Consider the following 27,895-nt stretch of genomic DNA (forward strand, 5'->3'; position numbering starts at 1 on the left):
GCTACCAATTCTTTTTGTGGTAGTAGGTTTAAGGCTGTAAATAATATTTTAGAGCAAAGAAGAAATGCTGAGTTTCATACCACTTTAATGTCAGTGTTATAAGAAAATGGATAATAATAATGTGAATTTATTCAACTACATTCTGTTCTTCTTTTTATTAACTGTTTGTGGTAGTAAGTAGTAGGTCAGAAAGTGTGGATCAGTTCATTTCAGCACCGAAACTGGGCGCCGTCATAGCAACAATGCTATGATGCGCGCCCCGCTTGGCAGTAATTCGGGATCTGGCAGCATCCCCCTCCGAGTTGCGACAACTCGGAGGGAATAGTATTTAACGCCACCTCTGAGTTTTGCAGCAGCGGGGAGAGCTGTCATTCGGCTCTCCCCACGCCGAACTGAGCGGCGCCAAAATAATATGCACCACAGAAAGTGACCTCTTACATATTCACCTTGTTTAGAGTGTTGATTTTCTAAGGGATGAGAAGACAATTATTAGCTTTTATTAAACCGTAACCTTCTCCTTTTTTTTAGGACAAGGAGGTGGAGACAAGAGTGCTTTGAGAGGGGAATTTCTCCCCCCAGGCAGCCCATTGCAAGACCACAGCACAGTAATGCAAGCAGTCAGGGATATGTCCACCCACATGAGCCAGTCCCTATTAAAGTTCAAAAAAGCTAAATAAAACTCCTTATGTGCAGTGAACACTGGGTGAACACTGGTGGAATGTGGTCCTTTGCACAATGGGCTCTATTCACAATCATTTTCCACATGCGGAAATGCACTTGCGGTAAATTCCCGAATGAAAAAAGGCCATCTTGACATTCACAAAGTTTTACGCATGATTATTTACCGCATGCGTAAAATTGTACGCATTGTTTACCCGCATGTGTAAAAAATGCAGTAAAAGTCTGCAAAAGTCGGTTATTCCCACAAAAAATTATCAAAATTCTCAAAAAAAGGGGTGCCTTATTTCTGACTTAACTACCGATTTTTTATCACCTACTAGTACTTAGTGATATATTTTGCTTCCCATTGACTTAAATGGAGTCTGGAGCCTTGAGTTTGTTTGAGCCTTGAGCTGTGTTTGCTGGACTTTAATTTTTTTGGGAGGGGCAAGATTTTTTTTATGCCACTTTTTTTACACATGGTTTCCACATGTTTACTATGTAATTACGCATGTTTCCCAAATTCTTTTACACATTGTTCCCGCATGCGGGAAACATGCGGAACATTTTTAGTGAATGTGGAAAAATGCGGAAATTATCACTGGCGGTAATATAGCGTTAAAAAATCGTATAGTCACATGTCATCTGGCGATCACATTTTCTGGGATATTTCTTTCTGCCCTCCTACGAAGAACATGGTAGGAGTCTTAATGGGCTCGCAATGACCATGGTCACCACTGTAGGATTTCTGAATACCACATCACTTCCTTCCCCACCCTGAGCAAATCCTGCCCTGTGTCAGTCCTTCACATGCACAAATAATACCACTGCCCACATATACACCAGCCCCTCAGTTGTCATACCCATGTCAAACTCTGCCTGTCTTTTCTCTTTGTCCTCATCCTATACATGTACTATACACATACCCACTAGCTCTAAAATTATGCCAAAACAAATACCCATGCACTGTACAAACATACTATATGCATCCACGCACTATACACACCCACATACCCCCACATGTGGTACATGTTCTCACTTACTGTGCATACTCTGCACACATACCCAAACACTTAAATGCTGCACAAGTATCTAACACTGTACACACACAGACACAGGAAGGAATAGAAAAAGAATAAGGGTATCAGTGTATAGTCCCACTCTTTCTTCTTGCTGTTCTCTTTCTAGGTACCTGAAACTGCATGTCATTGAAATCCCGACAAATAATGGCATCAATGGCAACTGTACCTTATGCCCCTATTGAGTGCAAAAGGGTAGGGTGAGATCCCGTTAACACATATGGTAGAGGCTGGTGCTTGATATAATAGCTGTAATCATTTTAAAAGGTATTCTACTAAGACAAGTTTCACATATACCCAGACAGGAATGGCTACTCAGTTAAATAAAATGCATGCTGCACAAATACCTAACGCTGTACATACACAATTGTGCAGCGTGCGCAAACTTGTTAGCGTACTTAACAGTGTTTTGTGTATCGGCCCCAATATGTTCTTTTTTGACTGTTGCTTCATGATTTATATATTAATCAAGGGTCAGATGGGCCTTCTCCAGCAGTGTGTCTAGGTAAATAATATGGTCAGAAGTGTAGCCACTCCCCACTCCCAATAACTGTATATATAAAAAATTACAAGATACAGCAACTTCAGAACCCAATCTTCAATAAAAGCCACGGTGCTAGGGCCCGTTTCCACTACACGCAGATTGGATGTAGAATGGATGCAGAAAAACCAACTCCAGTGAATGCCTATGGGAGAATCTGCTTCAGAAAAAACGTGTTTAGTAGAAACAGGCCCATAGGCATTAATTGGAGTCAGTTTTTCTGCATCCATTCTGCATCCAATCTGCGTGTAGTGGAAACAGGCCTTTAGGGAGGTGTAAGCAGCGTGGAGGAACACTTTCTTTATAATCACCACTATACAAAGCACAAAGGTGAAAAAAAGGTGAAAAAATCACTGTAGCACCAATGAGGAGCTTCCTTATGCTGCAGCTGAAGGAAGGTCCAAGACTAACCCTATAATTCAACAGCCATGCAATGGTCACAACCTCTGCACCCTTAGGGCCTATTTCCACTACACGCAGATTGGATGCAGAAAAACTGACTCCAATGAATGTCTATGGGCCTGTTTCCACCAAACGCAATTTTTCTGATGCAGTTTTTCCCATAGACATTCATTGGAGTCAGTTTTTCTGCATCCATTTTGCATCCATTCTGCATCCAATCTGCGTGTAGTGAAAACAGGCCCTTACTGCCACTGAGGAAGTTAAATATGTGGGTTAACAATTAAACTGATACTGGTTTTAGGTCAGGACATCTTTTGATGCTGTCAATGACCAAAGACTAGCATTTGTTCATGTAATACTATAAACAAAGAACTGGTGTGGAAATAAGTTCCATACTGGCATACTTTTGTTCTCTATTAGGGCTTGTCTACAAATGTTTTTGACAATACTTGTGTGTCTGGTTCACATCTTCTTAACAATAATGGAATCAGTCTTTCTTCAGCTTGGCCTCAGTTTGATCTGACTTTCTAATTCAATAGTATAAGTTGGACATTAACTGATGTAAAACTGAAAGGAACCTGATGCCAAAAGCTGGTTTTGTTTTTTGGCCAATAGTCGTGTCTTTACAGTTCCAGATTTATGGTACAAAGTAAGCAGGCTTCTCAGCTCTACTTAACATAGCTTGAACTCACAGACAGATGCAAATGTCAAGATCCACCTGATTTATAGAGGCATCTCTGGACCAGAAATCATAAGTAATCCCACAAAACTAGCTTGGAATGATAAAAGTAATCTGCAATCAAGTGGATTTACAATCCTCACCTGCTTCAGAAAACCCCTAGGCTGGGTGAAAAGTTAGTAGATTAGTGTCTTCTTGACTGCAGTTTAAGGCATACCCTGCACTAGGAGGTTTTTTTTACTTAACCCCATCTTCTTTAATTTTCCTTTTGAAACTGCTGAACTGTTTTCTGAATCCCAAGCTTTAAAAAGTCTACAGTCGAGTAACTTTCTCTCAGAAAAACTCCCAATCTAACCCCCCCCCCCCCTCCCCACCATAGTCACAGCTGAATGTCCTTATCATAGCGTAAAGGTGGCCATTAATGATATAATTCTCTGGACAATCGATCGTCCGTTTTGAGTGTAATATCGATCTAAAACGATCATTCAGGCACATTAACGAAAATAAAGCTGCTATGCAATTCATTCAGATTAATGGAAAAGATCCCTCTGGAGAATTGTATCGCTAATGGTCACTTTCAGGCCAAATTTGGGGAACCAATTAGCTTATCAGCAAGGGGAAGGAAGCCAGAATGCCTGCATGAGACCCATGCAAATATAGGCAGAACAAAAGCTTCATGCAGATAATGTCTGGGCACATACTTTAACCAGGGAGCCACAAGGCAGGAGTGCTATCCACTAAATCATCATGTGACCTTATTTTCCCCTCCATCTAACTAATATGCAAAAACATTTTTTTTTAATTGAGGTCATTTTTTCATGAAAGCTTTTTTCTGCTAGTCTCCACTGATTGCCACGCTAGTAATACTTTGAGAAATTGGACCTTGTGTCCTTTCTATAATGGAAACGAAAACATTTTCCATAATATCTAGGCAAGATTTCATTGAGTCCCTCAGTGGGCACATGTAATACACCATGAAAGAGTGATAGTCAGCTGTCAGCAGTACGGTTGTGTTGGCGGCACTACAAGGAAACCAAGAGGAATTAGGAGAGCTATTTTAATGCTGAGACAGATGTTTTCTCTCTGATGTAAATTTTGATTTGACAATGTTGATTATGGATATCATAAAACAAGTTGAATGACATAGGCTTACACAATTGTACTTTATCTAAGGACGTTCCAGCTCTCATTGTGAATCCATAGAGGGTAAAAAGCAACACTCCACAGCTTATCCTTTGAAGTTTTATTTTAATATATTAGACACGGTGTTGTAATGTGTATGTGAAAAGCTTGTGTATAACAGTTGTCATCAGATACTATTCCTACATATTCTACCAATCAGAAGAAAAAACAGCCCTATATGCACAACACAGGAAGAACCTGTAATACCACCAAGCAAAAGTCATGCATAGAGTCTAATAGAAAATAAGAAAAAGAAGGCTGCAGGTAACATAAAAAGCAACATTTGCTAAATATACATACGGTACCTGTTCTGATATACACACAATGCTAAAAGGTTGCTTTGCTTACTGTGCTTCATTAGAAGCTGTGTCAGGGCCAGTTTAAACTATGTCTGCTGGCCTGCATTGTAAGGACGGGGCAGCGGATTCAGAATGGACAGAAGACTGTACTGATTTTCCACGGTCCAGTTCACACTGACCTACTTAGTCTGAGTTTGGTGTGAAAAAGCTGCATGCAGATTTTAGGACAGTAAATTGCATTGCCATTTATTTCATGAATGGTATTTCTTCACTCTGGAGTGTCAGCAGACCCTGCAACCTTAAAGTGAACCTCAACCAGGGATGTCAAACCGATCCTACGAGGGCCGAGATCCTCACACATTTTTGATATAGCTCAAATGAATTGATGGGTCTGAATCAGGAAAGGTGTGGTCCATCAGGTAGAACACATTCCTCTCTTTCTCAGTCCATCCTAAACACTGGCATGGATCTGGCCCTCCAGGCCTGGCGTTTGACACATGTGACCTAAACTAAGTATATGGATTTTTCCTTTTAAAATAATACCAGTTGCCTGACTCTCCTGCTGATCCTACGTCTCTAATACTTTTAGCCACAGCCCCTCAACAAGCATGCAGATCAGGTGCTCCGACTGAAGTTAGAGTGGATTGGCTGCATGCTTGGTTCAGATGTGTGATTCAGCCACTATTGCAGCCAAAGAGATCTGCAGGACTGCCAGGCGAAGGGTATTGTTTAATAGGAAACATTATTATCCCTCTCAGTTAAGGTTCCCTTAAACCAACCCCCAAGGCTAACCATCCTGACTGTCGCACCCCCCCCTCCTCCTCCCCACGCCTAACCTGAACTGTCCCCACCACGGGTTAAAAAAGAAAAAAAAAAGACATACATTTTTGGGCACCCCCATAGGACGCCCAAATTTCCTCTCCTTGCCGATAATTACAATGGGCCCCTATGGTGGCACCCAAGCGTCCACCCCTACCAGATGCCCAAATTTCCTGCTTCCCTTTTTTCTATCTTCTTCTAATGGGCTGCTCTTAAAAGAGCCCGCCACAGGATATTTGAACCACACCATTTTATGTTTAAATCACCCTGAGGCAGAGTGCACTGACACGGTAATTTGCATAGTACCACCTTCCACTCAGTGACATGCCTCCACTGGACAGGAAGTACGTCACTGATTTTTGAATGATCAGCGCATGCGGCCATTAATTACAATGAAATTGCGTGCAGAGTGGTACTGTCTGTGTAGTCGGCAGCACTTTTGATGCATCGCCATGCACCACAGGTGCTGTGGACAGTCTCATAGAGACTAATAACCACTGCGACAAGCTGCTGTGGGGGAGAGTACCACAATGCAAAGTGTGAAAGGGGTCTAAAGGGTAACTGTAGCCAGAGTGAAAAAATTTAGATACATACCTCAGTAGAGATAAGCCTCTGGTCCAGAGGCATCCCCCGATTTTCCTGTGTCCATTGGTTCCTGTGCTGGGACCCTCTTTACAATAGACGACATTAATGACAGTTATTGCTCGTAGCCACACTCCCCACTGTGTTCGAGCACAGCCATACTGCACAGGCCTAAAGTAGGGTCCGCACCTGCGAGTAGTTTGGAGTAGCTTGTGCACAACTTTTTCCTCTGTGCATGAGTGGATCCATGCTACTGCGCAGGTGTGAACCCTACCAACACCTGCACAGTGCGGCTGCGCTCGTACACAGAGGGAAGCGTGACCCGAAGATTAAGAGGGTCCCTGCAAGCAGCAAGAGGGGTCATGGAGGATTGGGGTAGCCTCCGGAGCACCCACCTTACTGTGGTAAGTATCTAAACATTTTTCTTTATCGACTTCAGGTTTAACACTGGGCTGGTTCACACAGGCTTTTGCGTGGTGGTAAATGTGATGTTTTTGGTGGCCAACAAAAGCAACATTTAAGAATGATGAATTTATTGTCTTATCCTTGCTGACCTTGCTACTTTCATATATTTTAAAGTTATGAGTGGCTGTTATCATACAAAATGGACCATAGAACAATGAACAAAGGTGGTTTGATTGAATGAATTATGTTTTCTTTAAGATCATATGGATGTTACTTTGACATGCAGATCACACTTGTATGTTATATATGTGGTTTGCCACAGTCTCGAGGGCCTGTGTACACTTGTGCTCTTTTGTGCATTTTTCAGAAATATGAATCATTCTGTAACATTGATGTGTTGCTGAAAAATACACAGAAGCACACCAATGTGCTCAGGCCCTCAAGATGCGTACAGTAAAAAACGGCGCGGCCAAATTTGGACGCAAGGTGAAGCTGAAAGATGGCTTACCTGTTACCTTGCTCTAACTATTTTGCTGTCTCTTTTCAAAACTATTCCCCTACTGACTACCTAATAAATTATCTGACCATGTAATTCAGGCATTGGCTGTTGCTGACTGCCAAATTATCCAGGTTTTTACGGTTTCATTTTGGGCACCGGCTATTGCCAACACCCAAATTAGTCAGTGAGCTTGGCTACAGCCATAATTCACATTATGGCCGTAATTCACATCATGGGCTAAGGTGCCACCCAAATCCTGGCCGTAGCGATGCGTCCAAATTAGGTGTCTCACTTTAAGACTGTGGCAAACCACATATACAATATACAAATGTGATCCATAGAGTTTCCACCGCAAATTACAGGACTTTGAGGATCTCCCCCATATGTCTTAGTACCAAAATCCCCAGGGCACCTCCAGAGGTCTTTTGGAAACCAAGTTGGATGTGTACACCAAGTTAAGAGACTTGATGGATATTCTGTTTTTAAAGGTGCTGTGTGTGCTATAATATTACAAACTCACCAAATGCAAACTAAAGAAAGTATGAACACATACATAGCCCTATGACCCAAACAGGGTGTGAGTGATCAATGACTAGACGCCCAGCTTGGTCATGCATGGTCAGATCTCCATTTGCACACATACGTTTTACTGGGCATTACACACAGCATGCATGTTGCTTCTGCAATATCATTACATCATTACAAGACTAGTGCAATGCGTATTGCAGACGCAACATAAGCAAGTCATGGAAACTGCGTATAGTGTATACATTTTGGAAGTTTTTTTTGTGACTAGACTCCGTAATGATAAAAATGTGTATGTACAGTCCCAATCCTACTTAGAACTAGGTAATATTCCTTTTTTCTGTTTGGGTTAAGAATCCACCGCTATAAATGGCAGTTTTCCTGCAATGTGGAACTATGTAACGCTCCCTGATAAGTAATTACAGGTCACAAAAATCATACGTGGCTGAGAGAAACACATCTGATTGCAGGGAACAGATAACACATTCAACTGTTTAAGATTTGTCCGTATGGGAGTACGGGAACTAACTAACATTAAAAAAAATACTGTCATACAACTGAGCACACTTTTAACATAGATTTTAGACTTTGAACATAAAATAAAAGACTATGGGATTCCAAGAAAGTCTTATTTAGCAATAGATATATAGATGCAATTGTTAATCTATCCAGTTTGTTTTCATTTCAGGTTTCATGTTGAAAAGACTCATGACTTTTTAAAAGTTTGTTAAATAACAGAACGCAGAAGCAGCTTGGTCCCTACAAATAGCTTTAAAGAGAACCAGAGCAGACACCCAATTTACAAAAAAAAATCCCTGACCCGGAGGGCTAACCAGATCAGGTAGAGCCAATTTTCACCAATCCCTGATGCTCAACTGTCCATTTTTTTTAACTTCAATTAAACAAAAAATGGCTGGGACACTGGGGTCACGATGCTGGAGCTCCAGCTGTGTGCTCTCCTCGCAGAGCACAGAAAAAAGGGAAAACAGCGAGGAAAGGTGGAGAGGGGAGGAGAGGCAGTCCAGGGCACATAAAGGTGGGGAAGTTGCATTTTGAATGCCTGAGGGGGCGTGCTGCAGGAATTCCTCTCTGAAAAGCTTGTCAAGCTGCAGACCCAGAAGAGTGCAGGATGGACACTGAGGCATGTGATGAAATCACTAACATGCCTCTGTGTCCAAATCATTAACCACATTCCTCCCCAATTGCACTGACATTCAATGGACAGATTTCTGTGTATTTCCTTAGCTGAAACATTGTTAACTTACATGACTTCAACATAATAGTAAGTAAGCATTTATCAGTTCCTTCTACTCACTTTAAATAATGCATACAAAATATACATTTTTACCTACTAAATATAAATAAAATGTTAATAAGACAACCTGCAGATTATAAGGTCATTATAGAAGGAAAACTCCTTTAAGTGAGGTTAGTTGTTGAGGGAAATAAAGCAGAGTTCAATCCTTTCTATTTACAGTGGTGACCTTTAGACTGGAACTCTCACTTGTATTCCCCAAGCTGACTAGGTGTGACGTGAGGAGGACTCAGCTGACGCCTGACACACTGTGGAATTCCAGGTATTCCGTGTGATAGGTAAACTACAATGCCCTCCAGACACTGTAAAATATACATGCTGTGAGGCACGGGAATCTCAAAGAAACACTTGCATGCAGATATAACAAAAACATGCTAATACATCATAACAGTAGTGGGTGAGGCAGGGCTCAAGTCATACAAAAACACTGAACATGCAGTAATTTCAAGCAAAAAACTCAAAGCAACTTCATTGCATAAATCTAAAAACTGTGTGTGGTGTGGTATTACAATCCTTAAATAAACTATGAGTAAGGCCATGATGCCTAAAACACAGGAAGGTTTACACAAATCAAGTGCTAAATGGCGTCTGTGCTAACATGTGGAAGATATGTAGGTATCAGTATCATCCCACTAGTGGAAGCATCTGTCTCCATCACTAGTGGAGCCAGAGAACTTAAGCAGCCAACAAGGGGATTAAAACTGCTCTTCAGGAATCATGACAGACATCCTTTAATAACAGGTATGTATGGTCATACACCTAGTTCCCATACTATGATAAACAATGAGAAGTTAACTTAACTTAAAAATAGATCACACTACATGAAAAAAAATGTAATCAGTCATTTCAGGCTAAGGAGAGAATGGACTCTTATGTATTTAAGAGCTATTACACAATAAGCAGTTCTCTGCATTCTTCTCATAGCAGGTCATTTTGAAATAACATCAGTTCTGATAGCTTTGTGAAAATTGACTAAATATCTCTAAAATGTTATTTATAGCTTGTTTATGTAAACCCACGTGTGTTTTAGGTTGCATGGTTCTGTAATATATCAAAGTTGTGTGACTGGAGTCTGTTCTCCCCAGACTCAAACAGTATTCTGCCAAAATGATTTGTAAGAAATTTATTTAGCTAACCTTGTGTGCGGCACCTTACGCTGGCTACTCTCTGCCTTAAGACGTAGTAGAAAGCTGTAAAACAAATGTCCAAAAAAGGAATTGAAGATCTTTGTTTTTTTATTTTTTTTAGTCCTTTTTCGGAAGGCTGGACTTGGGTTTTAATCAACATGCTACATTCCGGCAGCCTTAAAGACATTCAATTTTCACAGACATTCTGCAACAAGAAGAAAAAATCTCGGAAAAAGGATTGAAATAAAAGAAAACGGCACAAAACAACTTGGTTATTGAAATGCAGAGAGCATGCTGCAAGGTAAAACAAGTTAGTTGTACATGGCATAGCACTGCTGCACATCTTTAAACACAATAACAGTAAAAGAAACAAGGGCACAGGACATTCTCAGAGGACTGTATCTATGCTTAGTGCCATCACCTGTTCCAGGTTTACGTGTGTGTGTGTGTGTGTGTGTGTGTGTGTGTGTGTGTGTGTGTGTGTGTGTGTGTGTGTGTGTGTGTGTGTGTGTGTGTGTGTGTGTGTGTATCTGTGTGTGTGTGTATCTGTGTGTGGGTGTGTGTGTGTGTTAGCACAAGCATGCGCCTCTGAGAAATGCACTCACTAAGCAGTGCATGCTGTGAAGAACAAGTTAAATGTTGGTTTAACTATATTATTTCAAATTGGCATATGCATAGAAGTACAAGGCATAATAAAAATAGCATCAATTCACTGTGCATCAGTGCTGTGGAGAGATGACTTTGCTTGACACAGATTGCTTAATTCCCAGCCCTGTGTCTTGGAACCCCTTCACATACCATGAATGCAGAGGTACTTCTTCAGTATTACTAGGCCAGTTCTCTGTAGCAACAGAACAGAACAGAGCTGCAGGTGTTCAGCCCATTTTCCACAGTACTATGGGTCAGTAGTTCTTTATAGCTCAAAGTCTTCAATTGGATCAATTGGAAACCTACTTTATCCATTTATGCCAGACAAATTCTGGTTGGAAGGATGGGGACATAGTGTGGAACACCATGCTAGTGTATAATATTCTTTGATGGTCCAGCTTCCCTAAGCAGATTTCAAACATCCATACTAGGCAGTCTTTGTCTTGAATATCACAAAATAAGGAGTAAGACACCAATTTTCATGATTCTTGTGTGGTCTGCTGGTGCCCAGACACTATACATTCCTTGTCTGTTGTGTTCCAGATCCTGTAATGTGTATGGCCAGCTTTAAGGATCAGTTTGTCATGTGTACACAGAAGCACCAGACAACCAGTTTACATGAAGGATTTGGAAACAAACCATACTTCCCCTAGTAAATCATTATCATCAACAAACTATATTGACTATAATGCCTAATAACAAACTTTAATGCAATTGGTAAAAAATAAGTGACATGATATCAGATACAACTACTTTCATGTAATGCTGCATGGAAATAGGTGGCTGTCTAAATGCAGTCAAGGTATAAGAGGCATGGACAGCAAAAAGCATAAGATCCAAAGTTAATTAATGAACTCAGCTGAACGAACTGAAGTATTGCTTAAAGTAATGCTCAGAAGAGATGGGGATATAAATTCATCTGGGAATTTTCTAACAGGACAAAAACATCATGTGAAGCAAGGGTCATGGTCGGTGTCTTTGAATTCCATTCAGAGACATTTATTTTGATCCCATAATCATAATTTACTTACCAGTTCATTGCCAACCAAACACTGCACAAACATGCATTAATGTTCTCAGAAAATACAGACATCAGTGCCCTGAAGATTAATGTGTCTTAAGCATTGCCATAAGTTGTTCTGTACTGTAAGCGTATCAAGGCACACTGGACCTTCAGTAGCATTAGTGAAGGTTTTTCTGCTAAATATCTTGTGATGTGAAGGGCAAGACAGAAAATTGAGCTGAAGGTTAAATTAGCTTCAACTAGCACAGCAACCAGATCCCCATGAGCTCAGTGTGGGATATCAAGATGAGAAATATGGCGAGGAAAGGAACAGCGCTACTTAAAAACAGATTGGATCCTTATGACTACCCGCTTGATAGTGCAAACCCCACTAGTGGGATAAAATACACACCCAGCATTCAAATAAAATGCACCTGTCTACCATTGGAGGATGTTGGTTTCCGTAATAGCTTGCATGCAACTTATTAAGTACTCGTCCCTCCCACTGCGAAGAAGTCATCCCCCATGAGAGGGGCCCTATCACTAACTAATCCTAAATTATGCATATGCATAGCCTGGGTGCGCTACCAAGTAAAAATTCAAAATTGCACAAAGGGGGATCAGCGCATCACCAGGCCGCCTCCGAATGGCCACCAATCAGAGGTGCGCTAAGCCCCCCCAGGAAACTACGAACGCACTTTGAAACCAAACAGAAGTTCTGCATAAACATCAATAAGCAATGCTATTAAATGGGAGCAGCTGACCAAAGTTACTTACATTTGTACAAGGTCGAGGAAAGGAACAGCGCTACTTAAAAACATATTGCATCCTTATGACTACCTGCTTGAGAGTGCAAGCCCCACCAGTGGGCTAAAATACACACCCAGCATTCAAATAAAATACACCTGTCTACCATTGGAGGATGTTGGTTTCCGTAATAGCTTGCATGCAACTTATTAAGTATTCATCCCTCCCACTGTGAAGAAGTCATCCCCCATGGGAGGGGCCCTAACACTAACTAATCCTAAGTTATGCATATGCATAGCTTGGGTGCGCTACAGGTAAAAATTCAAAATTGCGCAGGTCTGTGGATCAGCGCATCACCAGGCTGCCTCTAAATGGCCACCGCCTCCAAATGGCCTCCTTTTTTTGTCCCTAAGGGGACATGCCACCGGAGGGGTCCGATCGTTGTGACCGTTTGTTTATTTTTTTCCCCAGCCTCTATGACGCTCTCTCTCCCTCCTCCCCTCCGTAATCTTTTTGGAACAGGACGGCGATCCGTCCTGTTCCGCCTCTCACAGGCATCAGCCTATGTGAGGACGGCGCTCCCCGGCCAATCAGAGGCCGGGGATAGCCGATCTCGTACATCGCTGCTGGGGACCGCAGCGCTGTACAGTTGTAAACAAAGGGGATTTCTTTCCCCTTTCGTTTACAAACAGCCTGCTAGCCACGATCGGCGGCTAGCAGGCTAATCACGGAACTCCGTTCCGTGAAGTGGCAGGGAACGATCGCGCATGCGCGCAGCTATTCCCTGTGAAACTGCAGCCCCAGGACTTGACGCCAATTGGTGTTAGGCGGTCCTGGGGCTGCCGCCGCGGTCACGCCCATTGGAGTGAGGTGGTCTTTAAGTTGTTAATGTAGGATTTGAGCCTTTGACCATGCTCAAGCCAGTATGTAAAACGGTAAGGAGTCTTTGCACAAGGATCCCTAATTATCCTGATCGCCCATGGGACATGTCCTAAGTAGCTGCAGCCCTGAAGCACTTTGAGATGTTCTGTGTCTTGTCTTGTCCACTAAGTGCAACACTAACAGCAGGTGAACTGCATGAGGATTCCTAATTCATTTAGTGCACTAAAAAATGCACCACCTCTGTATCATTACACTCCAGTTTTCTGTACTTTGTACACTTGTTTATATTTATCTGCTTTGTACATCTTATGCCTTATCTACTATATCCCATCCCACACTGGGGCTGGTTAGCCAACTGAACAGCTGCCTCAGGCCTTGTGTAAGTGTCTGGCTATAAGAGGTAATGTTGCAAGGCTCGTGTTGTACCGCCCAGCAATAAGGGGGCCTGCTGTGGGTCTTACATGACCCACTGGTATGAACTAGCGATTTAAGAGATAATGGCTGGGGCCATAGAGACATCGAATCTGGAGGAGAAAGGAAGTTTCTGGAATATCCATGCTCCAGTGTTTCTGGGACATGGACAGTCTCTGCTTCATTACGCTTGCCGTATTGCATGGGGGTTACCAAATACAGGGGGTATAACTGGCTACCTAATACTTGGGGCACCTCTGACTACTTAATACAGGTAGTGGCTCTGGCTAGCTAATACTGGTGGGTACATCTGGCCACCTAATACTTTCACTACATAATACTATTTGAAGGCACCTCTAGCTACATAATACTATTTGGGCAGCACCTCTGACTACCTGATACTGGGGAGCTGACTACCAAATACCATTGAGGGGCACATTCAGCTACCTAATACTACTGAGGGGCACATCTGGCTATCGATTTATGAGCCAAATCTGGCAGTCTAACAGGACAGCCTAATACTACTAACTGCATATTTGCTCACCTAATACTTGTATTAATATCTAGGGGCACACTTGGGTATCTAATACTACAATCTTTGGGGATCAGGGTGTCACGCATGGTTTCCCAATACTGCAATCTGGGGGATTCACGCGGCTACCTATTACGGTTAGCTGGGTATCTGGGATGCACCTGGCTATCCAACATTGATGCAGCAAAGTCCCCATTACATGGTTTCCCAATACTGCAATCTGGGGGATTCACATGGCTACCTATTACGGTTAGCTGGGTATCTGGGATGCACCTGGCTATCCAACATTGATACAGCAAAGTCCCCGTTACATGGGGATAAGTCATCCAGGAGTCTCACCTAACCATCATGCCTGAGGGGGATAATGGGAGTGGAACTTTTGTGGTTTGCAGAGCAGAAATAACTTACCAATCCACCGGTGCTGTCTTCTATGCATCCTGCAGCTTTTAGCCAATTTCCAGCATCCATGCACAGCACCCAGCGTGTCACCTGACCAGATGCCAGGAGCCTCATACACGGAGGATGCAGGAAAGCTGCAGGATGTGTAGAAGACGGTGTTGGGAGGATCGGTAAATTGATTCTGCTGCTCGTTGGGGAGGGGGGCTTCAGTTAGTGTTAATTTAGCGCTGGTTCTTTGGCTACTTAATTCCTTTAACTGGAGGCACATTGCTACTTAGCTGTTACATCTGGAGGCCCATGGCTATATAATTTTTGTATATAGGGGCACCTGGCTACTTATTTTTTGTATCTAGAGGGTACCTGGCTACTTACTTTTTTATCTTGAAGCCACGACTACTTAATTCCTCTATCTGGAGGCATGTGACTTTTATCTTGATGCACAAAGCTACTTAATTCTTGTAACCACGGTCCATGACTCTTTAATTCTTCCCCCGGGGGTTCAGGGGGGGGGGGGCAGTGGCTAATCTGGCATTTGGGGAATCCACATCTTCCAACCTAAATGGGGAGGCCAGTGGATTATTCAGTGCTCTGACTAAGGCCGTGTATGGTTTTAATCCAGCTTTGATCCTACTCCATTCCTTGCCCTAAGCATGCCTTGGTTCACTCCGTATTTCATGTTTCATAATACCTCTTCCCTCTTTGTGCCTTATAATACCCCATTCATGTCTATGCCTCACTTTATTATTTAAATTATTTTATACCATACAACACTTTCAGTCATCAAAAACAGTGTGTTGTTAATTCTTAGCCTCTCAGTAAATCAAAAATCCTTATAGCTTTACTTTTGTTTTCCTTATACCTTTAGGGTTCATTAACACTTAAGTGGAAAAAAATGTGTTTAACTGCATTCTGTTAAAAGCAAAAACAAACGGTAAATGCATCTTATGTTATCAATATGATGCATTAACACTGTCAAACAGAACTCCAGACTGAAAATGCAAAACGCCGACTGCAAACACGAAGGCGCAAAGCAAGCAGTGTCTGTTCCCACTGGCCAAAAATCGCATACTTGTCCCATAGAAATTTGGCACCGCTGTCCCAGCTCGTCCCTAAGACCTGGATGCGCAGGGCTTCCTGTTGGTTTGCAAAAGAACCAATGGGAATCCTCCTGCAACATAGAAAATTCTCATTGGTTCATGTGGTGGACAGGTGGCGTTGCAAACACAGCAGCTCATGTAAATGGCGCCTGTGCATCAGCGCAGGTCCTGAGGGGATTTGCTTACCATGCCATTTACTCATACACTGTGTTTGCAGTGTAGAGTGAACCCGGCCTAACTCTCGCATAAACCAAATTTACGTTTCCCCATCTGTTGCATTGTGATCTTGTTTTTACGGGGTACGCAATGAAACTAGCCTTACTCTGGGACAAGTTCATATGTGTGTATATATATATATATATATATATATATATATATATATGTGTGTGTGTATATATATATATATATGTGTATATATATATATATATATATATATATATATATGTGTGTGTGTGTGTGTGTGTGTGTGTGTGTGTGTGTATATATATATATATATATGTATATATATATATGTATATATATATATATATATATATATATATATATATATATATATATATATATATATATGTGTGTGTGTGTGTATTTTAAATTTGACAGTTTGTAACCATTGTGCCCCTTTAAAACAGGCCTAATTTACAATCTTAGTGCCAGTTTGTGTCGCAAGTTAAAATTGACCAAGTTGTTTAAGCCTTAAAGGAAACCAGAGCTAAATAAAAGAAATGTTTTATACATACCTGGGGCTTCCTCCAGCCCCATCCGCTCGGATCGCCCTCCAGCCCCATCCGCTCGGATTGCTCCCACGCAGCAATCCTCCACTGCCTGCAGCTCTGGTATGGGTCCAGTCACTTCAGCCAGTCGGGGCCAGTCTGACATAAGAAAAGTGCACTTTTTGCGTACCTCTCCAGCAGCCGCTGGAGAGATACGTAGAGGGCGCACTTCTCCTGCGTAGACTGGCCCCAACTGGCTAAAGTGACGGGAACCAGTACCAGAGCTGCAGACATCGGTGGACGGCGGTGTGGGAGCGATCTGAGCGGATGGGGCTGGAGGAAGCACCCGGTTAGTATAAAACTTTTTCTTTTATTCAGCTCTGGTACACTTTAACCATTTATTGACAATGTATTGTATTAAAACATCATGTTAGAACCTGTTAACGGCAACATGACGTTTTAATACGTCGAGCGTTCCCGCCGCCGGTCCGTCCGGATTCCGTGTTGAGTGGTTGGGGAGTCCTCTACCCAATCGCAATGCCTGGAGTGAATGAATGTGACCACGAACAGCGGCCGCTTCCATTTATAAAACAGGAAGCCGTCACAGTTTAGCAAAAGTGTACAAAAAAAAAAAAGTAAACACTTTGTAAACAGGAGGGTGTTCACTAGCGCCATCTTGTGGCTGAAAAGGTATATTACACATACAGGCACATACATACACATACGCTTATACACAATATTAATAAAATTAATAACTTACACTTCCAAAGCCCCCCCTCCCCCCCGCACTTGTAAAAAAAATCAGCTTTTAAAAAATACATAAATAGTTTCCTTAGGGACTCAGCTTTTTAATCTATATTTTATGAGGGAAAATTACTTTTACTTTACTACATAGGGGCTTGTAGTTATGGACCGGACAAAAAAAAAACAAAAAAAAAAACACCTATATTTCAAAATAATATATTGTCGCCATACACTGTGATAGGGACATAATTTAAACGGTTTAATAATCGGGACAACTGGGCAAATAAAATGTGTTTATCCACAGGACAGGAGAATGTTTAATTTTAAAACTATAATGGCTGAAAACTGAAAAGTAATGATTTGTTTCCATTATTTTTGTATTTTTCCCATTAAAACGCATTTAGAATAAAAAAAAATTCTTAGCAAAATGTACTACCCACAGAAAGCCTAATTAATGGTGAAAAAAAACGAGGTATAGACCATCTTCTTGTGATAAGTAGTAATAAAGTTATTAGGGAATAAGAGGGAGGAGCACTGACAGGTGAAAATTGCTCTGGTCCGTTAGGGTAAAAACCCTTGGGGGTGAACTGGTTAAAGAAATACAAATAATCCTCCACAAAACCAGTCATGAAATAAGTCTGTATGATCCCACTTGGTGATTATGGTGATTACCCAGCTGTTATTCTGCTCCTCTGGCTTTAGTACTTTGTGGGACATCATCTAGTTAATGTTGTGCACTCAGTGAAGGCAGAGCTTGTGACCTGCATGCTTATTCCATGTCAATAAATAAAACAAAAATATTAAAGCCAGAAGATTAGCAAATAACCCCAGCTTGCACAAATATTTAATGCAATTGGAACTGGGCCAATCCAATGCACTTCCTGGTGTTTTCAGTGGCCGCTTACAATTTTCATTAAATGAGCATGCAAGTTAGATTTTTTTTTCTCCCAAAAACCATCTCCAGTCAGCACAATAGGCAAGAAAACAGTATTTTCGTAATGAGGTCAATAATGGCACCAAACTTAACCGATGACGGGTTACCTTTTATGTTAGCCTAATACTTCAATGTTTAAAAAAATGAAATGCGTAACCTCAGGCACATGTGCAAAAAAAAGTGAAATGGCAACATGCAGCTGATTACTCACAAAACACTGTGCTGCTAACTCCACCCCGACAACTCTCCCACAACCCTACAGTGTACCATCGCCTTCACTCACCCAATAGATGTGGAGATGGAGAGTGCTACATACAAGAACTTTGACCAACTTTGACTTTTACAAAACCTGTCTCCTTACTAATAAACACTTATTGATGGAGCAGTGACCATGCTAAGGAGGGAGATGGATACTGCACAGCATTAAGTGAGTAATCAGAAGCTACCACATAAGCACCCTTCCATTTTTTAATACGGTATGTAGATGAATTCAGAGTGGCAAGGTGAATTTACAACTCTAAAATGATTTATCCTTTAAGCTTGTATACATTTACATTACATTTAATAACAATTTCACATTAAAACTAACTCCCTCAAACCCCTCCCACTTCTGTCTTCTGAGCGTCTGACTTTTTAGCTGGGTATAACCTCAACCTTTACTTGTCACCTACTGCATTCACAGGGTGAACATGGAGGAAGCCGACACCAGCAGGTGAAAATTGGCAAGGAGGTTCAGCCTTGAATCATTTCCAAAACCTAAAAACACAAGGCCCATATGCAAATAACTTTTTCACCTGAGCGATCTCCTAGGAGATCATTTTCATCTACTTTTTAAATTAACTTTTCATATTACAATTGAAAAAGTACCCAAAAGTTGGGGGGTGGGGGGAGTACTATTCTGAGTATTTTCTTGCTTGCTGGTGGCTTAAAAGGCATTTTATGACAAGTTGTAAAAATATCACCTAGAAGAAAACTCGAGAAAAAGTGAATTGCATATGGGCCAATATACCATATTAACTTTTCTCCTGAGTTTTCTCGAAGAAGATATTTTCAAGCCTTCCTAATTAAATACTTTAACCATTTATGCCACGCGGACTTGAGCCCCATGTCTGCAGTGGCAGCTGCTACAGCCGCAGGGACACGCTAGTCACGTCCCTGCAGTTTGGGGGGTGCACACGATCGTGCGTGCAGATGCCCGCGATGTTGCTGGTAGCTGTGCCAATCCATACATGTCCGCCAAGAATAAACACTGTTTTTGTTCAAAAACAGTGTTTATTTTTAAATAGAGCTTCCGCCCGCCGCCGATCGTTAGATTAATGAATGGGAACAAAGTTCCCATTCACTTCCTTCACTTCCCTAGTTATAATGTAGCAACACATTGTTTCCTATGTAGCGTACCTGTACGGAACATAGGATTTGCTCAGCGGGGACATCTTGTAGCCAAATAGTAAAATTACACCTACTGACCTAACGGATTAAAAAAAAATGTATATGTATGTCAAGAGGGCATATTATTAAACATTATGGGCTAAAAATTAGCGATGGATGTAAAACTGAAAAAAATGTACCTTTATTTCCAAATAAAATATTGGCACCATATATTATACTAGGGATATAATTTTAAAGTTGCAATAACCGGGACAAATAGGCAAATAAAATGTGTTGATTTTAATTACAGTAGTATGTGGTATTTTAAAACTATAATGGCCGAAAACTGCAATGATTTTTTCAATTTTTTTCTTAATGATTCCCGTTAAAATGCATTTAGAATAAAATAATTCTTAACATAATGTACCACCCAAAGAAAGCCTAATTGGTTCCGGGAAAAAAAAGGTATAGATCATTTCTTTGTGATAAGTAGTGATAAAGTTATTGGGGAATGAAAGGGAGGAGCGCTGAAATAGGAAAATTCCTCTCGTCCACAAGGTGAAAAATACCCGCAGGCTGAAATGGTGATAGCTACCACCATGCAAGAAAATACTCAAGATAAGTTTGATAGTACTTTAAATACTTTCTCAGTTGCTAAATTATTTTAGATAAGATGTAAAATGATCTCCAGGTAGAAAACTTAGGAGAAAAAGTCAATTGAATAAAGTCCAATGTTGTTTTCATCAAACTTTTTTTACACTACAGAGAAACACTTTGCAGACAATTTGTTAAGATAGGTACAAAGATCATGGAATAAAATTGAAGCTGTTGCCCGAAACAATCACTGTAAATGCTTTGTTCATTCAGCAGCTGAAATGTGACATCTTGGCCTGCTTCCCTTTTGTTCCAGTTTTCTTTGCACTTGACTTGAGAAATCAGCACCTGTACATTTTATATTTAAATACAATGCACAAAATGACAACTATATGTAGTATACATCTGTGGATAACCAATACCTTTTTCTCCATCATCTTCACAATATGACACAATTCAGTGCAAGCAGTGCTATGCCATTCATTTTAATAATGTATCATTTACAGTGGAAGCGTGACACAGCATGATTGAAAATGTGCACAGTAATGATTTTGCATTTCAAAGCAGCAGCAGCACAAGCATTTAATAACATTATGGCGAAAAGCTCTTGTGATAGCAAGCTAGCAGCAGCCACATGCAGCAGGCAAAGCCCCACTAGAAGTGCCCACACACCTTCTGTGCTTAGGGGTTATCATGATGCTCTGGCTCGTACTGTGTGACATGTGACAGTGTGTACATATCCCAGACATAGCTGTGCCCTTCATAAACACCAAACATGGTTAGACATCACACACAGATCTACTCGTCCCACATCTGTCTGCAGATCACTGATTGAAAAAACGTACAAATATACAGACAACTGCTAAGCTATCGAGAGAGAGACTAAAATAATGTTGCTGAATGATAACACACATGATACTCTGTTAATGTAATTTTTACTTCATGCGAGTGATCAGATCAATATTCAGATCTGACATTGATTAGATATAGACGTTTGCTAGTATAAACACGGATGCATTTTTTTTTAAACACCGATCAGATTTCTGATCATTTTTCGATTGGGTAATGGTCAAGAACGGATTGAAAGGATGCACACATGGGGCTTGATTCACTAAAGCTAAAGCTATCACAGCAGTTATCACGCGATCTGCGAACTGCGTTACTTCGCCTGATAAGCGCCCGTGATCGCGTGCAAACCTTCTCTTATCACGCAAAGTAACGCCGTTCGCTTGCAAAAACCTTTGCAGTTATCACGCTTTAGTGAATCAAGCCCATGGAACGATAGCCAGTATTTTGATCGATAATTTCCAGCATGTCTAACCTGCTTCCAATCGTAAAAGGGATCAATTTTGGGCTTGGGATCAGTCGATGGCAGTCAGTGGGCTGTATATATTTTCTTGGTCAGACATAGTATCTGAAGTACAATTGCTTGGTGTGTACCAGCCTTAAGACTACATCAGGTATGGAGTTTTCAGTGTAAATAATAATAATAATAATAATAATAAAAGAGTGACGCAGTGTGGGGCCATTGAAGCCTGAGATTAGAGAGGCAGGACAGAGTGAGCCTGCAGCCCGTTTAAAAACAGGCTCTGGGGTCTGTTTCTCCCCACCGCATGTTACTGCACACGCGCACACCCGCCGCATGCACACCTGTGCACACCCGGCCGTCCGCTCACACGCCCGCCCGGCTCCCTGGCCCCATCCACCTGTCTCTGTGAGGCTGGGTCCGTGCTGGGCACATGCGCAGTAGCAAAAAGCATGGACCAGCTACACAGAGACAGCACACGCAGGGACACAGGGGTTTTATTATAGAGAATATCCAGTGGCGTAGCAATATTGGTTGCAAAGGTCTCGACCGCCCCGGGGCCCTTGGGCCAACCCTCAACCACAGTATTAGCTCATTATTGGTCCTGTGTTGATAATAGTCACTTCTGTAGATGCTTTGAATAGTGTTAATCATTAACAAACTGTTCCCCATCCCCTTCTCACACCGCGGGGCCCATAGCTCCTTAGCTACGTCACTGACTATATCCAGCTAAAAGGTGGATAAAGACACTAGATAATAGTCAGACTAGTCAAAACATTACCAAACTATATTATACTATTTAATACATTAATTGCATGCATTCATTAATGTTTGTCAAAAGTATAGGAAGAGCACACATCCTTATTGGGCTCAGTGCTCTCACAAGGTGCTGGTGGGACACCACTGTAAAGGAGCATGCTGCATTTACACAGAGCATATCACTTTGCTAACAGTCTTACTTTTCTGATATACTGTAGGTACGTTATATCCCAGTCTTTTCTGGATATGTTCTAGACTTGTAGTAGAGGGAGTTCAAAGCCGTGCCTCTGTTACACTTTCACACTCTCTCTTGTTACAAATGTTATCCTCCAATACACATATATATGCATTTGTTATATTTGCGCAATGTGTGAATACAGGCAGCACAATGGAGTGGAGGATAGGACATTTGTCTTGCAGTACAAAAGTTCCAACGTTGACTCCCTGACCAGGACAGATTCTGCATGGAGTTTGTATGTTTTTGCAATGTTTCCTCGCACATCCCCAAAAACATGCAAGTAGTTGGCTTTGACCTAAATTGGCCTTAATACGGTAGGGATAAGGCTATGACTATAATAGGGCCATTAGACTGTGAGCTCCTTTAAATAACTCATGCCCCTCTGTGTACTCTGTAAAGCACTGTGGAAAATGTCAGTGCTATATAGATGTGCAGTAATAATAATACTCCAAAGGGGCACAAGCATCACCTGCAGTTGCCCAACTGCTAATTCAGTAACCTTTCAACAACCTCACTAAAAGCCTAAAGTGAACCCAAGGTAAAAATAAACTGATAAGATAAACAATTATATTTATCCTCCTACTCCTAAAAATGACTTTTTTAAGTATCCCAGGGTTATATTTTATATTAAGCATTCAGAACGTAGGTTGAATGTTTTACGGCCTCTAATCAGTGAAAGCCTTTTAAGTTTGGAAAAAGGTCAGTAGTTCATCTATTTTATCTCTCTCTGCTCTTAAAAGAATTGCAAACGCCTACCATTTAATAAGCAGGGCTGTGGAGTCAGAGTCTGAGTCGAGAAGTCTAAGTAATTTTTCAGTACCTGGAGTCGGAGTCAGTGATTTCATAAACTGAGGAGTCAGAGTTGGAGTCGGATGATTTTTTTAACTCACTCCATAGCCCTGCCAGGCCTGTGGAGTCAGAATCACCAAGTCGGAGCAATTTTGGGTACCTGGAAGCGGAGTTGGTGTTTTCATAAACTGAGGAGTCGGAGTCAGAATATTTTATAAGGTCTCCACTGCCCTGGAGGCACTCTGGGACTGCTGGGTCACTTACAGTATATTTTCAAACCACATAAAATCATCTCCTCTATGTGTCTGCTCCACTCACCACTGTGCCTGAGCCTTGACACGTGGATAGAGGTGAAGACTTTAAGAAACTAAATATTTGCATACAAGATTGTGGATGTGCCACAAGTGACTAAGTGGTAGAGGCAACATTTTTACATAATTGTTAACCTAGCATGATGGACTATGAATGTATATATTTGTAAGATACATGTTCACTTTAAATGCACTATTGCACAAAGGTAAATCTTGGAGTTTTGCCTTCCAGTTTCCACTTGAACCTAAATGTGGTTTAATTAAACAAATTAGTCAACTGACAGTGAAGAATGTGACCTGAGCTACAAGGGAATAAATCATTTACGATGACTGAGGCAGATACACGCACTCAGAATACCATTGTACACTGAAATATTTGCAGCATGGATTCAAAAACTATTGAATAACTAACTCTTCATGGGACTGCAAAGCTAGGCTTCGGAACACCCAAGGTCTGGATTTCAGTTCTGCCTCCCATCCCATGTTTACTAATACCATAAGCCTTCCAAGCAGAATAACTTGATTAGAAGACATGATTGCCATTTGAAATAAACTGGTTGCACAATATTTACTCTCTAAATTTTGAAAACCGTCCACATTTCCCATCTACAGTAAGCAATTAAGGTGAGCTGTGAAACACAATTGGCAAAGTAATGTTTGGCTGAAGGAATGTTTTCCTATATCCTTTTGCTCATAGTTACTGGGGAAAAGGCAGTTATGCGCAGGTGGTACACAGCCAAGAGCGGTCTGCAGCACACAGCTCTCCTCTATGTTATGCATGCTGTGTCATGTACCATGTCAGCTACTTTCACGTTCAACAAGCTATTTTTGGCCAAGAATGTTTCAGATCATGTGGTCAATCTTGAAATCAGCTTTCTGCAGATATACATTTCAATGAGAGTCAATAGTAGAAAAGTATGTAATCTAAAATTGTGCTACAAGCCATGGCTTAGAAAAACACTGTCTCCATATACAGATGGAGTATAAAACCCTAAGGGAACTCACAGTCATTTCCAAATTGGTTTATGAGTAATTATTTAATGAACTCACAGCAAAGTAAATTTACAAGTGATAAGTGTAGCAGACATATGCTCAGGCATGCACGTATCAAACCTTTTTACAATGGAACTGAAATTGTTCAGCTAATATTGTGGTACATACAGCCCTGACATATAGCCCCGCTAATGGGTAGAAACCTTTTAATTGCCATCTCAGCTCTGAAATATGTCACCTGTCTGCTCTTTACACAAAAAAACAGCACCATCAAACTTCTGATCAAATGTCCAGTGAGTTGATACGTGACATTGGGAACTTAACAGGTGAAACAGGAAATAGCTGTCACTGGACTCAAACCAGCTGTGTGGATTTGTGACAGAGACATATGAATCAAAAGACTGGCTCAACAGAATTACAAATTCAGTCATTAGTGGCAATATCTTGAAAAATCAGGACTAGTGCACGGTTTTGCTTGTGTGCATGTGTCACATACAGTCCTATTTATAAAACTCTCAGAGGTCTAAAGCTGAATTCTCACCTAACAACGCAGGAAGATGGATCACAGCGACTTCCCATGGATCACAGCGATGTCCCACAGCGACGTCCCCTGATCCATCTTCCCGTACGTGTTCGCGGCACTTTATGTGTAAGTTGTCGGGGATCTTAAAGTTTTGATCAGCCATGACAGTCATTGTTACGTTCGCATAATCGCGTACCTGTGCCCACATTGCAAGATCGTGGAAACGATCACTCATCACTCAGAAGGTCCCTCAGTGTTCTCCCCATGCTCTTTTAGCCGAGTGCTCCACCCGGCTAATTTTGGTGAGAACCCGCCTGTCATTGTCTCACCTCCTCATCCTCCTCCTATGCTGTAAGTAGAGTTGCACAGAGAAGTGCCAGCTCTGAATTTTCCTGTCGCGCCTCACCCAGCTACTTTTTCTTGCCACCTAGCTTGAAAAAATGTGTGGTTGTGTATAATTTCCCCTCACTAACCTCACAACACAACGTGCACTATGTAAAAGAAGCCTGAAGCATTCAGTACATACAAAGTATGCTTCACTGCCTCTATTAACGTGGGCATTATGTGGTGTTGCAACGCTCTTTTAATGTACTATTATAATATAATTGCATCGCATTAGCAATGTAGTTATAATGTCTGATGGTGCGCCCCACTGGGAATGTAGCCTTAAAGCAAGCCCAACAATGTGTAGTTATGAGCTTGATGTGCCCACTGCAATTATCACTACAGGACAAGCCTCGGTAATGGCTAACGACCTCTCAAACGGCTTTTTTTTTAATTAATAATTGCAAAATGCAAATTTTTTTAATAACTGCATTTCTGTGCCGCAGCTGAGCTTTAAAGGTTTCTGGGAGGGGTGCCTTTTTAAGGAACAAAAAAAGAAATTAAAAGCAAGGAAAATTGCAAATGCTATTTTCGTTCAATGCCAAAACAAATGAAACTTCTTGGAATAATCCTTAAAGTCTAACAGCCGGAGACATTTTTAGCTTTATTGCATCAGGATGGTAATTTCGTAGTGTTTTGTTTATTCCTTCACTTGGAGCTGACCTCTGGAAGCAATGCCCCTTGCTGAGGAAGACTTCACACCACTCATTTAGAGAGCGCTGATTTCATTCTCAACTGTGATGGGCATAAATAGAAGTCAATGAATTGTAATCCCTGAAGGATTTATAGTAAAAGGGGAATCAAGAGTTTGGAATGTATAGGATCAAATGACTTCAATCTGCTTTATTTACAGAATTTACCTCTATATCAAGAGGTCACCCATTTTTCATGATGCTGTAATTGGGGCCAGCATAAAAAAGGGTCTGCATTGCTCCACTTCTACTGCTTCTACCAGTGATTACATTTCCGCTTGTCCCCAGCCACATAAGGTATATGCGAAGTTACTTTGCATTCAGTTCACTGCCTGGTCTTTTCCACTGACAACCAATAGCAACCACTCTTGTTTCTGTGGCTGATAAAATCCCTTATAGTTATACAGTAGAATCTCGTTATAGTAAACTCTAATATAATAAACCTCTGGATATAGTAAACTCAGTGTTCATGTCCCAGCAAATGTGTCTTTATAAATATACAATGTATGACATAATAGGTATGATATAATAATAGGTAGCGCTCCACAGTATAAATGCAACCAGCAGATAACATCTCATATGGTATTGCACTCACCCCATCCAATTACCCCTGCTAGATTGGTCCTAAATTGCTCATGTAGTGTCCTGCACCATCTGAGCATTTGCTGCTTTTCTACTTCTCCCAGTTTAGGCATTCGCTGGATCAAGGTGTCATGTACCTCATAGGATGAGAAAACTCACATAGTACAGCTTGTCTCCGCTTGTTTCCTTGTGCCACCGCAGCGTGTGCTCAATAGTTCCTGACAGTCCGATAGGCTCCACCCGACGCGTTTCATCACACCGCGTGACTCATCGCGCCCCTGATGAGTCACGCGGTGTGACGAAACGCATCGGGTGGAGCCTATCGGACCGTCAGGAACTATTGAGCACACGCTGCGGCACCACGAGGAAACGAGCGGAGAGAAGCGGTGGTGACGAGATCTACTTCACGAGCCTGACCGGGAGGCACGGGGGAGTGCCCGTTCTGAAATACTCTACACGCTGTCAAAACTGCAAGGAACTTGTGAGTGTATTTTTATAATAAAAAGTACTTTTAATCTACGGAGCTTTACTATGTGAGTTTTCTCATCCTATGAGGTACATATGACACCTTGATCCAAGCGAATGCCTAAACTGGGAGAAGGAGAAAGCAGCAAATGCACAGACAGTGCAGGACACTACATGAGCAATTTATGACCAATCTAGCAGTGGTCAATTGGACGGGGTGAGTGCAATACCATATGAGATGTTATCTGCTGGTTGCATTTATACTGTGGAGCGCTACCTATTATACTGAGAATCTGATCCAGGTGAAGCGGACACCTTTTTGGATACTGGTTCTCTTATCTGCTATGCATTTTTGGACTATAATTAACAGAGACAGTTGGGTCACAGGGACTGTGACCCCTGATTTATGTCATATTATATCATATTTATGTCATATTATATCATATAACCATGAATTGTGAGAAATTGCACTGAATTATAATCCACCTGTACCGCTTATCTTTAGAATTTTACAAACTTCTGATATAGTAAACTACTTTTCCTGGTCGCTTGGAGTTTACTATGAAGGGATTCTACTGTATTTATACCGGCATATTCAGATCTATAAATACCTAGTGTGAGAAAACATGATAAAATGCACATTGCTCTCTATTAACAATTACCCTCTTTT

The 27,895-nt window shown here is 41.4% G+C and overlaps 1 protein-coding gene across 6 annotated transcripts in view; it reads right to left on the reverse strand.

Annotated features, from left to right (window-relative positions):
* NPNT (nephronectin) overlaps positions 1-27,895 on the reverse strand; it is a 144,420-nt gene that overhangs the window by 70,422 nt on the left and 46,103 nt on the right. For 4 of the 6 annotated variants that reach the window (XM_068231308.1, XM_068231333.1, XM_068231317.1 and 1 more), the window contains exon 3: positions 10,124-10,177. The exons of the other annotated variants lie outside the window; for them this stretch is intronic. In XM_068231308.1, coding sequence (XP_068087409.1) covers positions 10,124-10,177 — 54 coding nt within the window. The remainder of the gene's footprint in view (positions 1-10,123; positions 10,178-27,895) is intronic. 6 annotated transcript variants of the gene reach the window in all.

The sequence above is a fragment of the Hyperolius riggenbachi genome, chromosome 1 (assembly GCF_040937935.1).
Source record: "Hyperolius riggenbachi isolate aHypRig1 chromosome 1, aHypRig1.pri, whole genome shotgun sequence".
In the NCBI taxonomy this organism is placed as follows: domain Eukaryota; kingdom Metazoa; phylum Chordata; class Amphibia; order Anura; family Hyperoliidae; genus Hyperolius; species Hyperolius riggenbachi.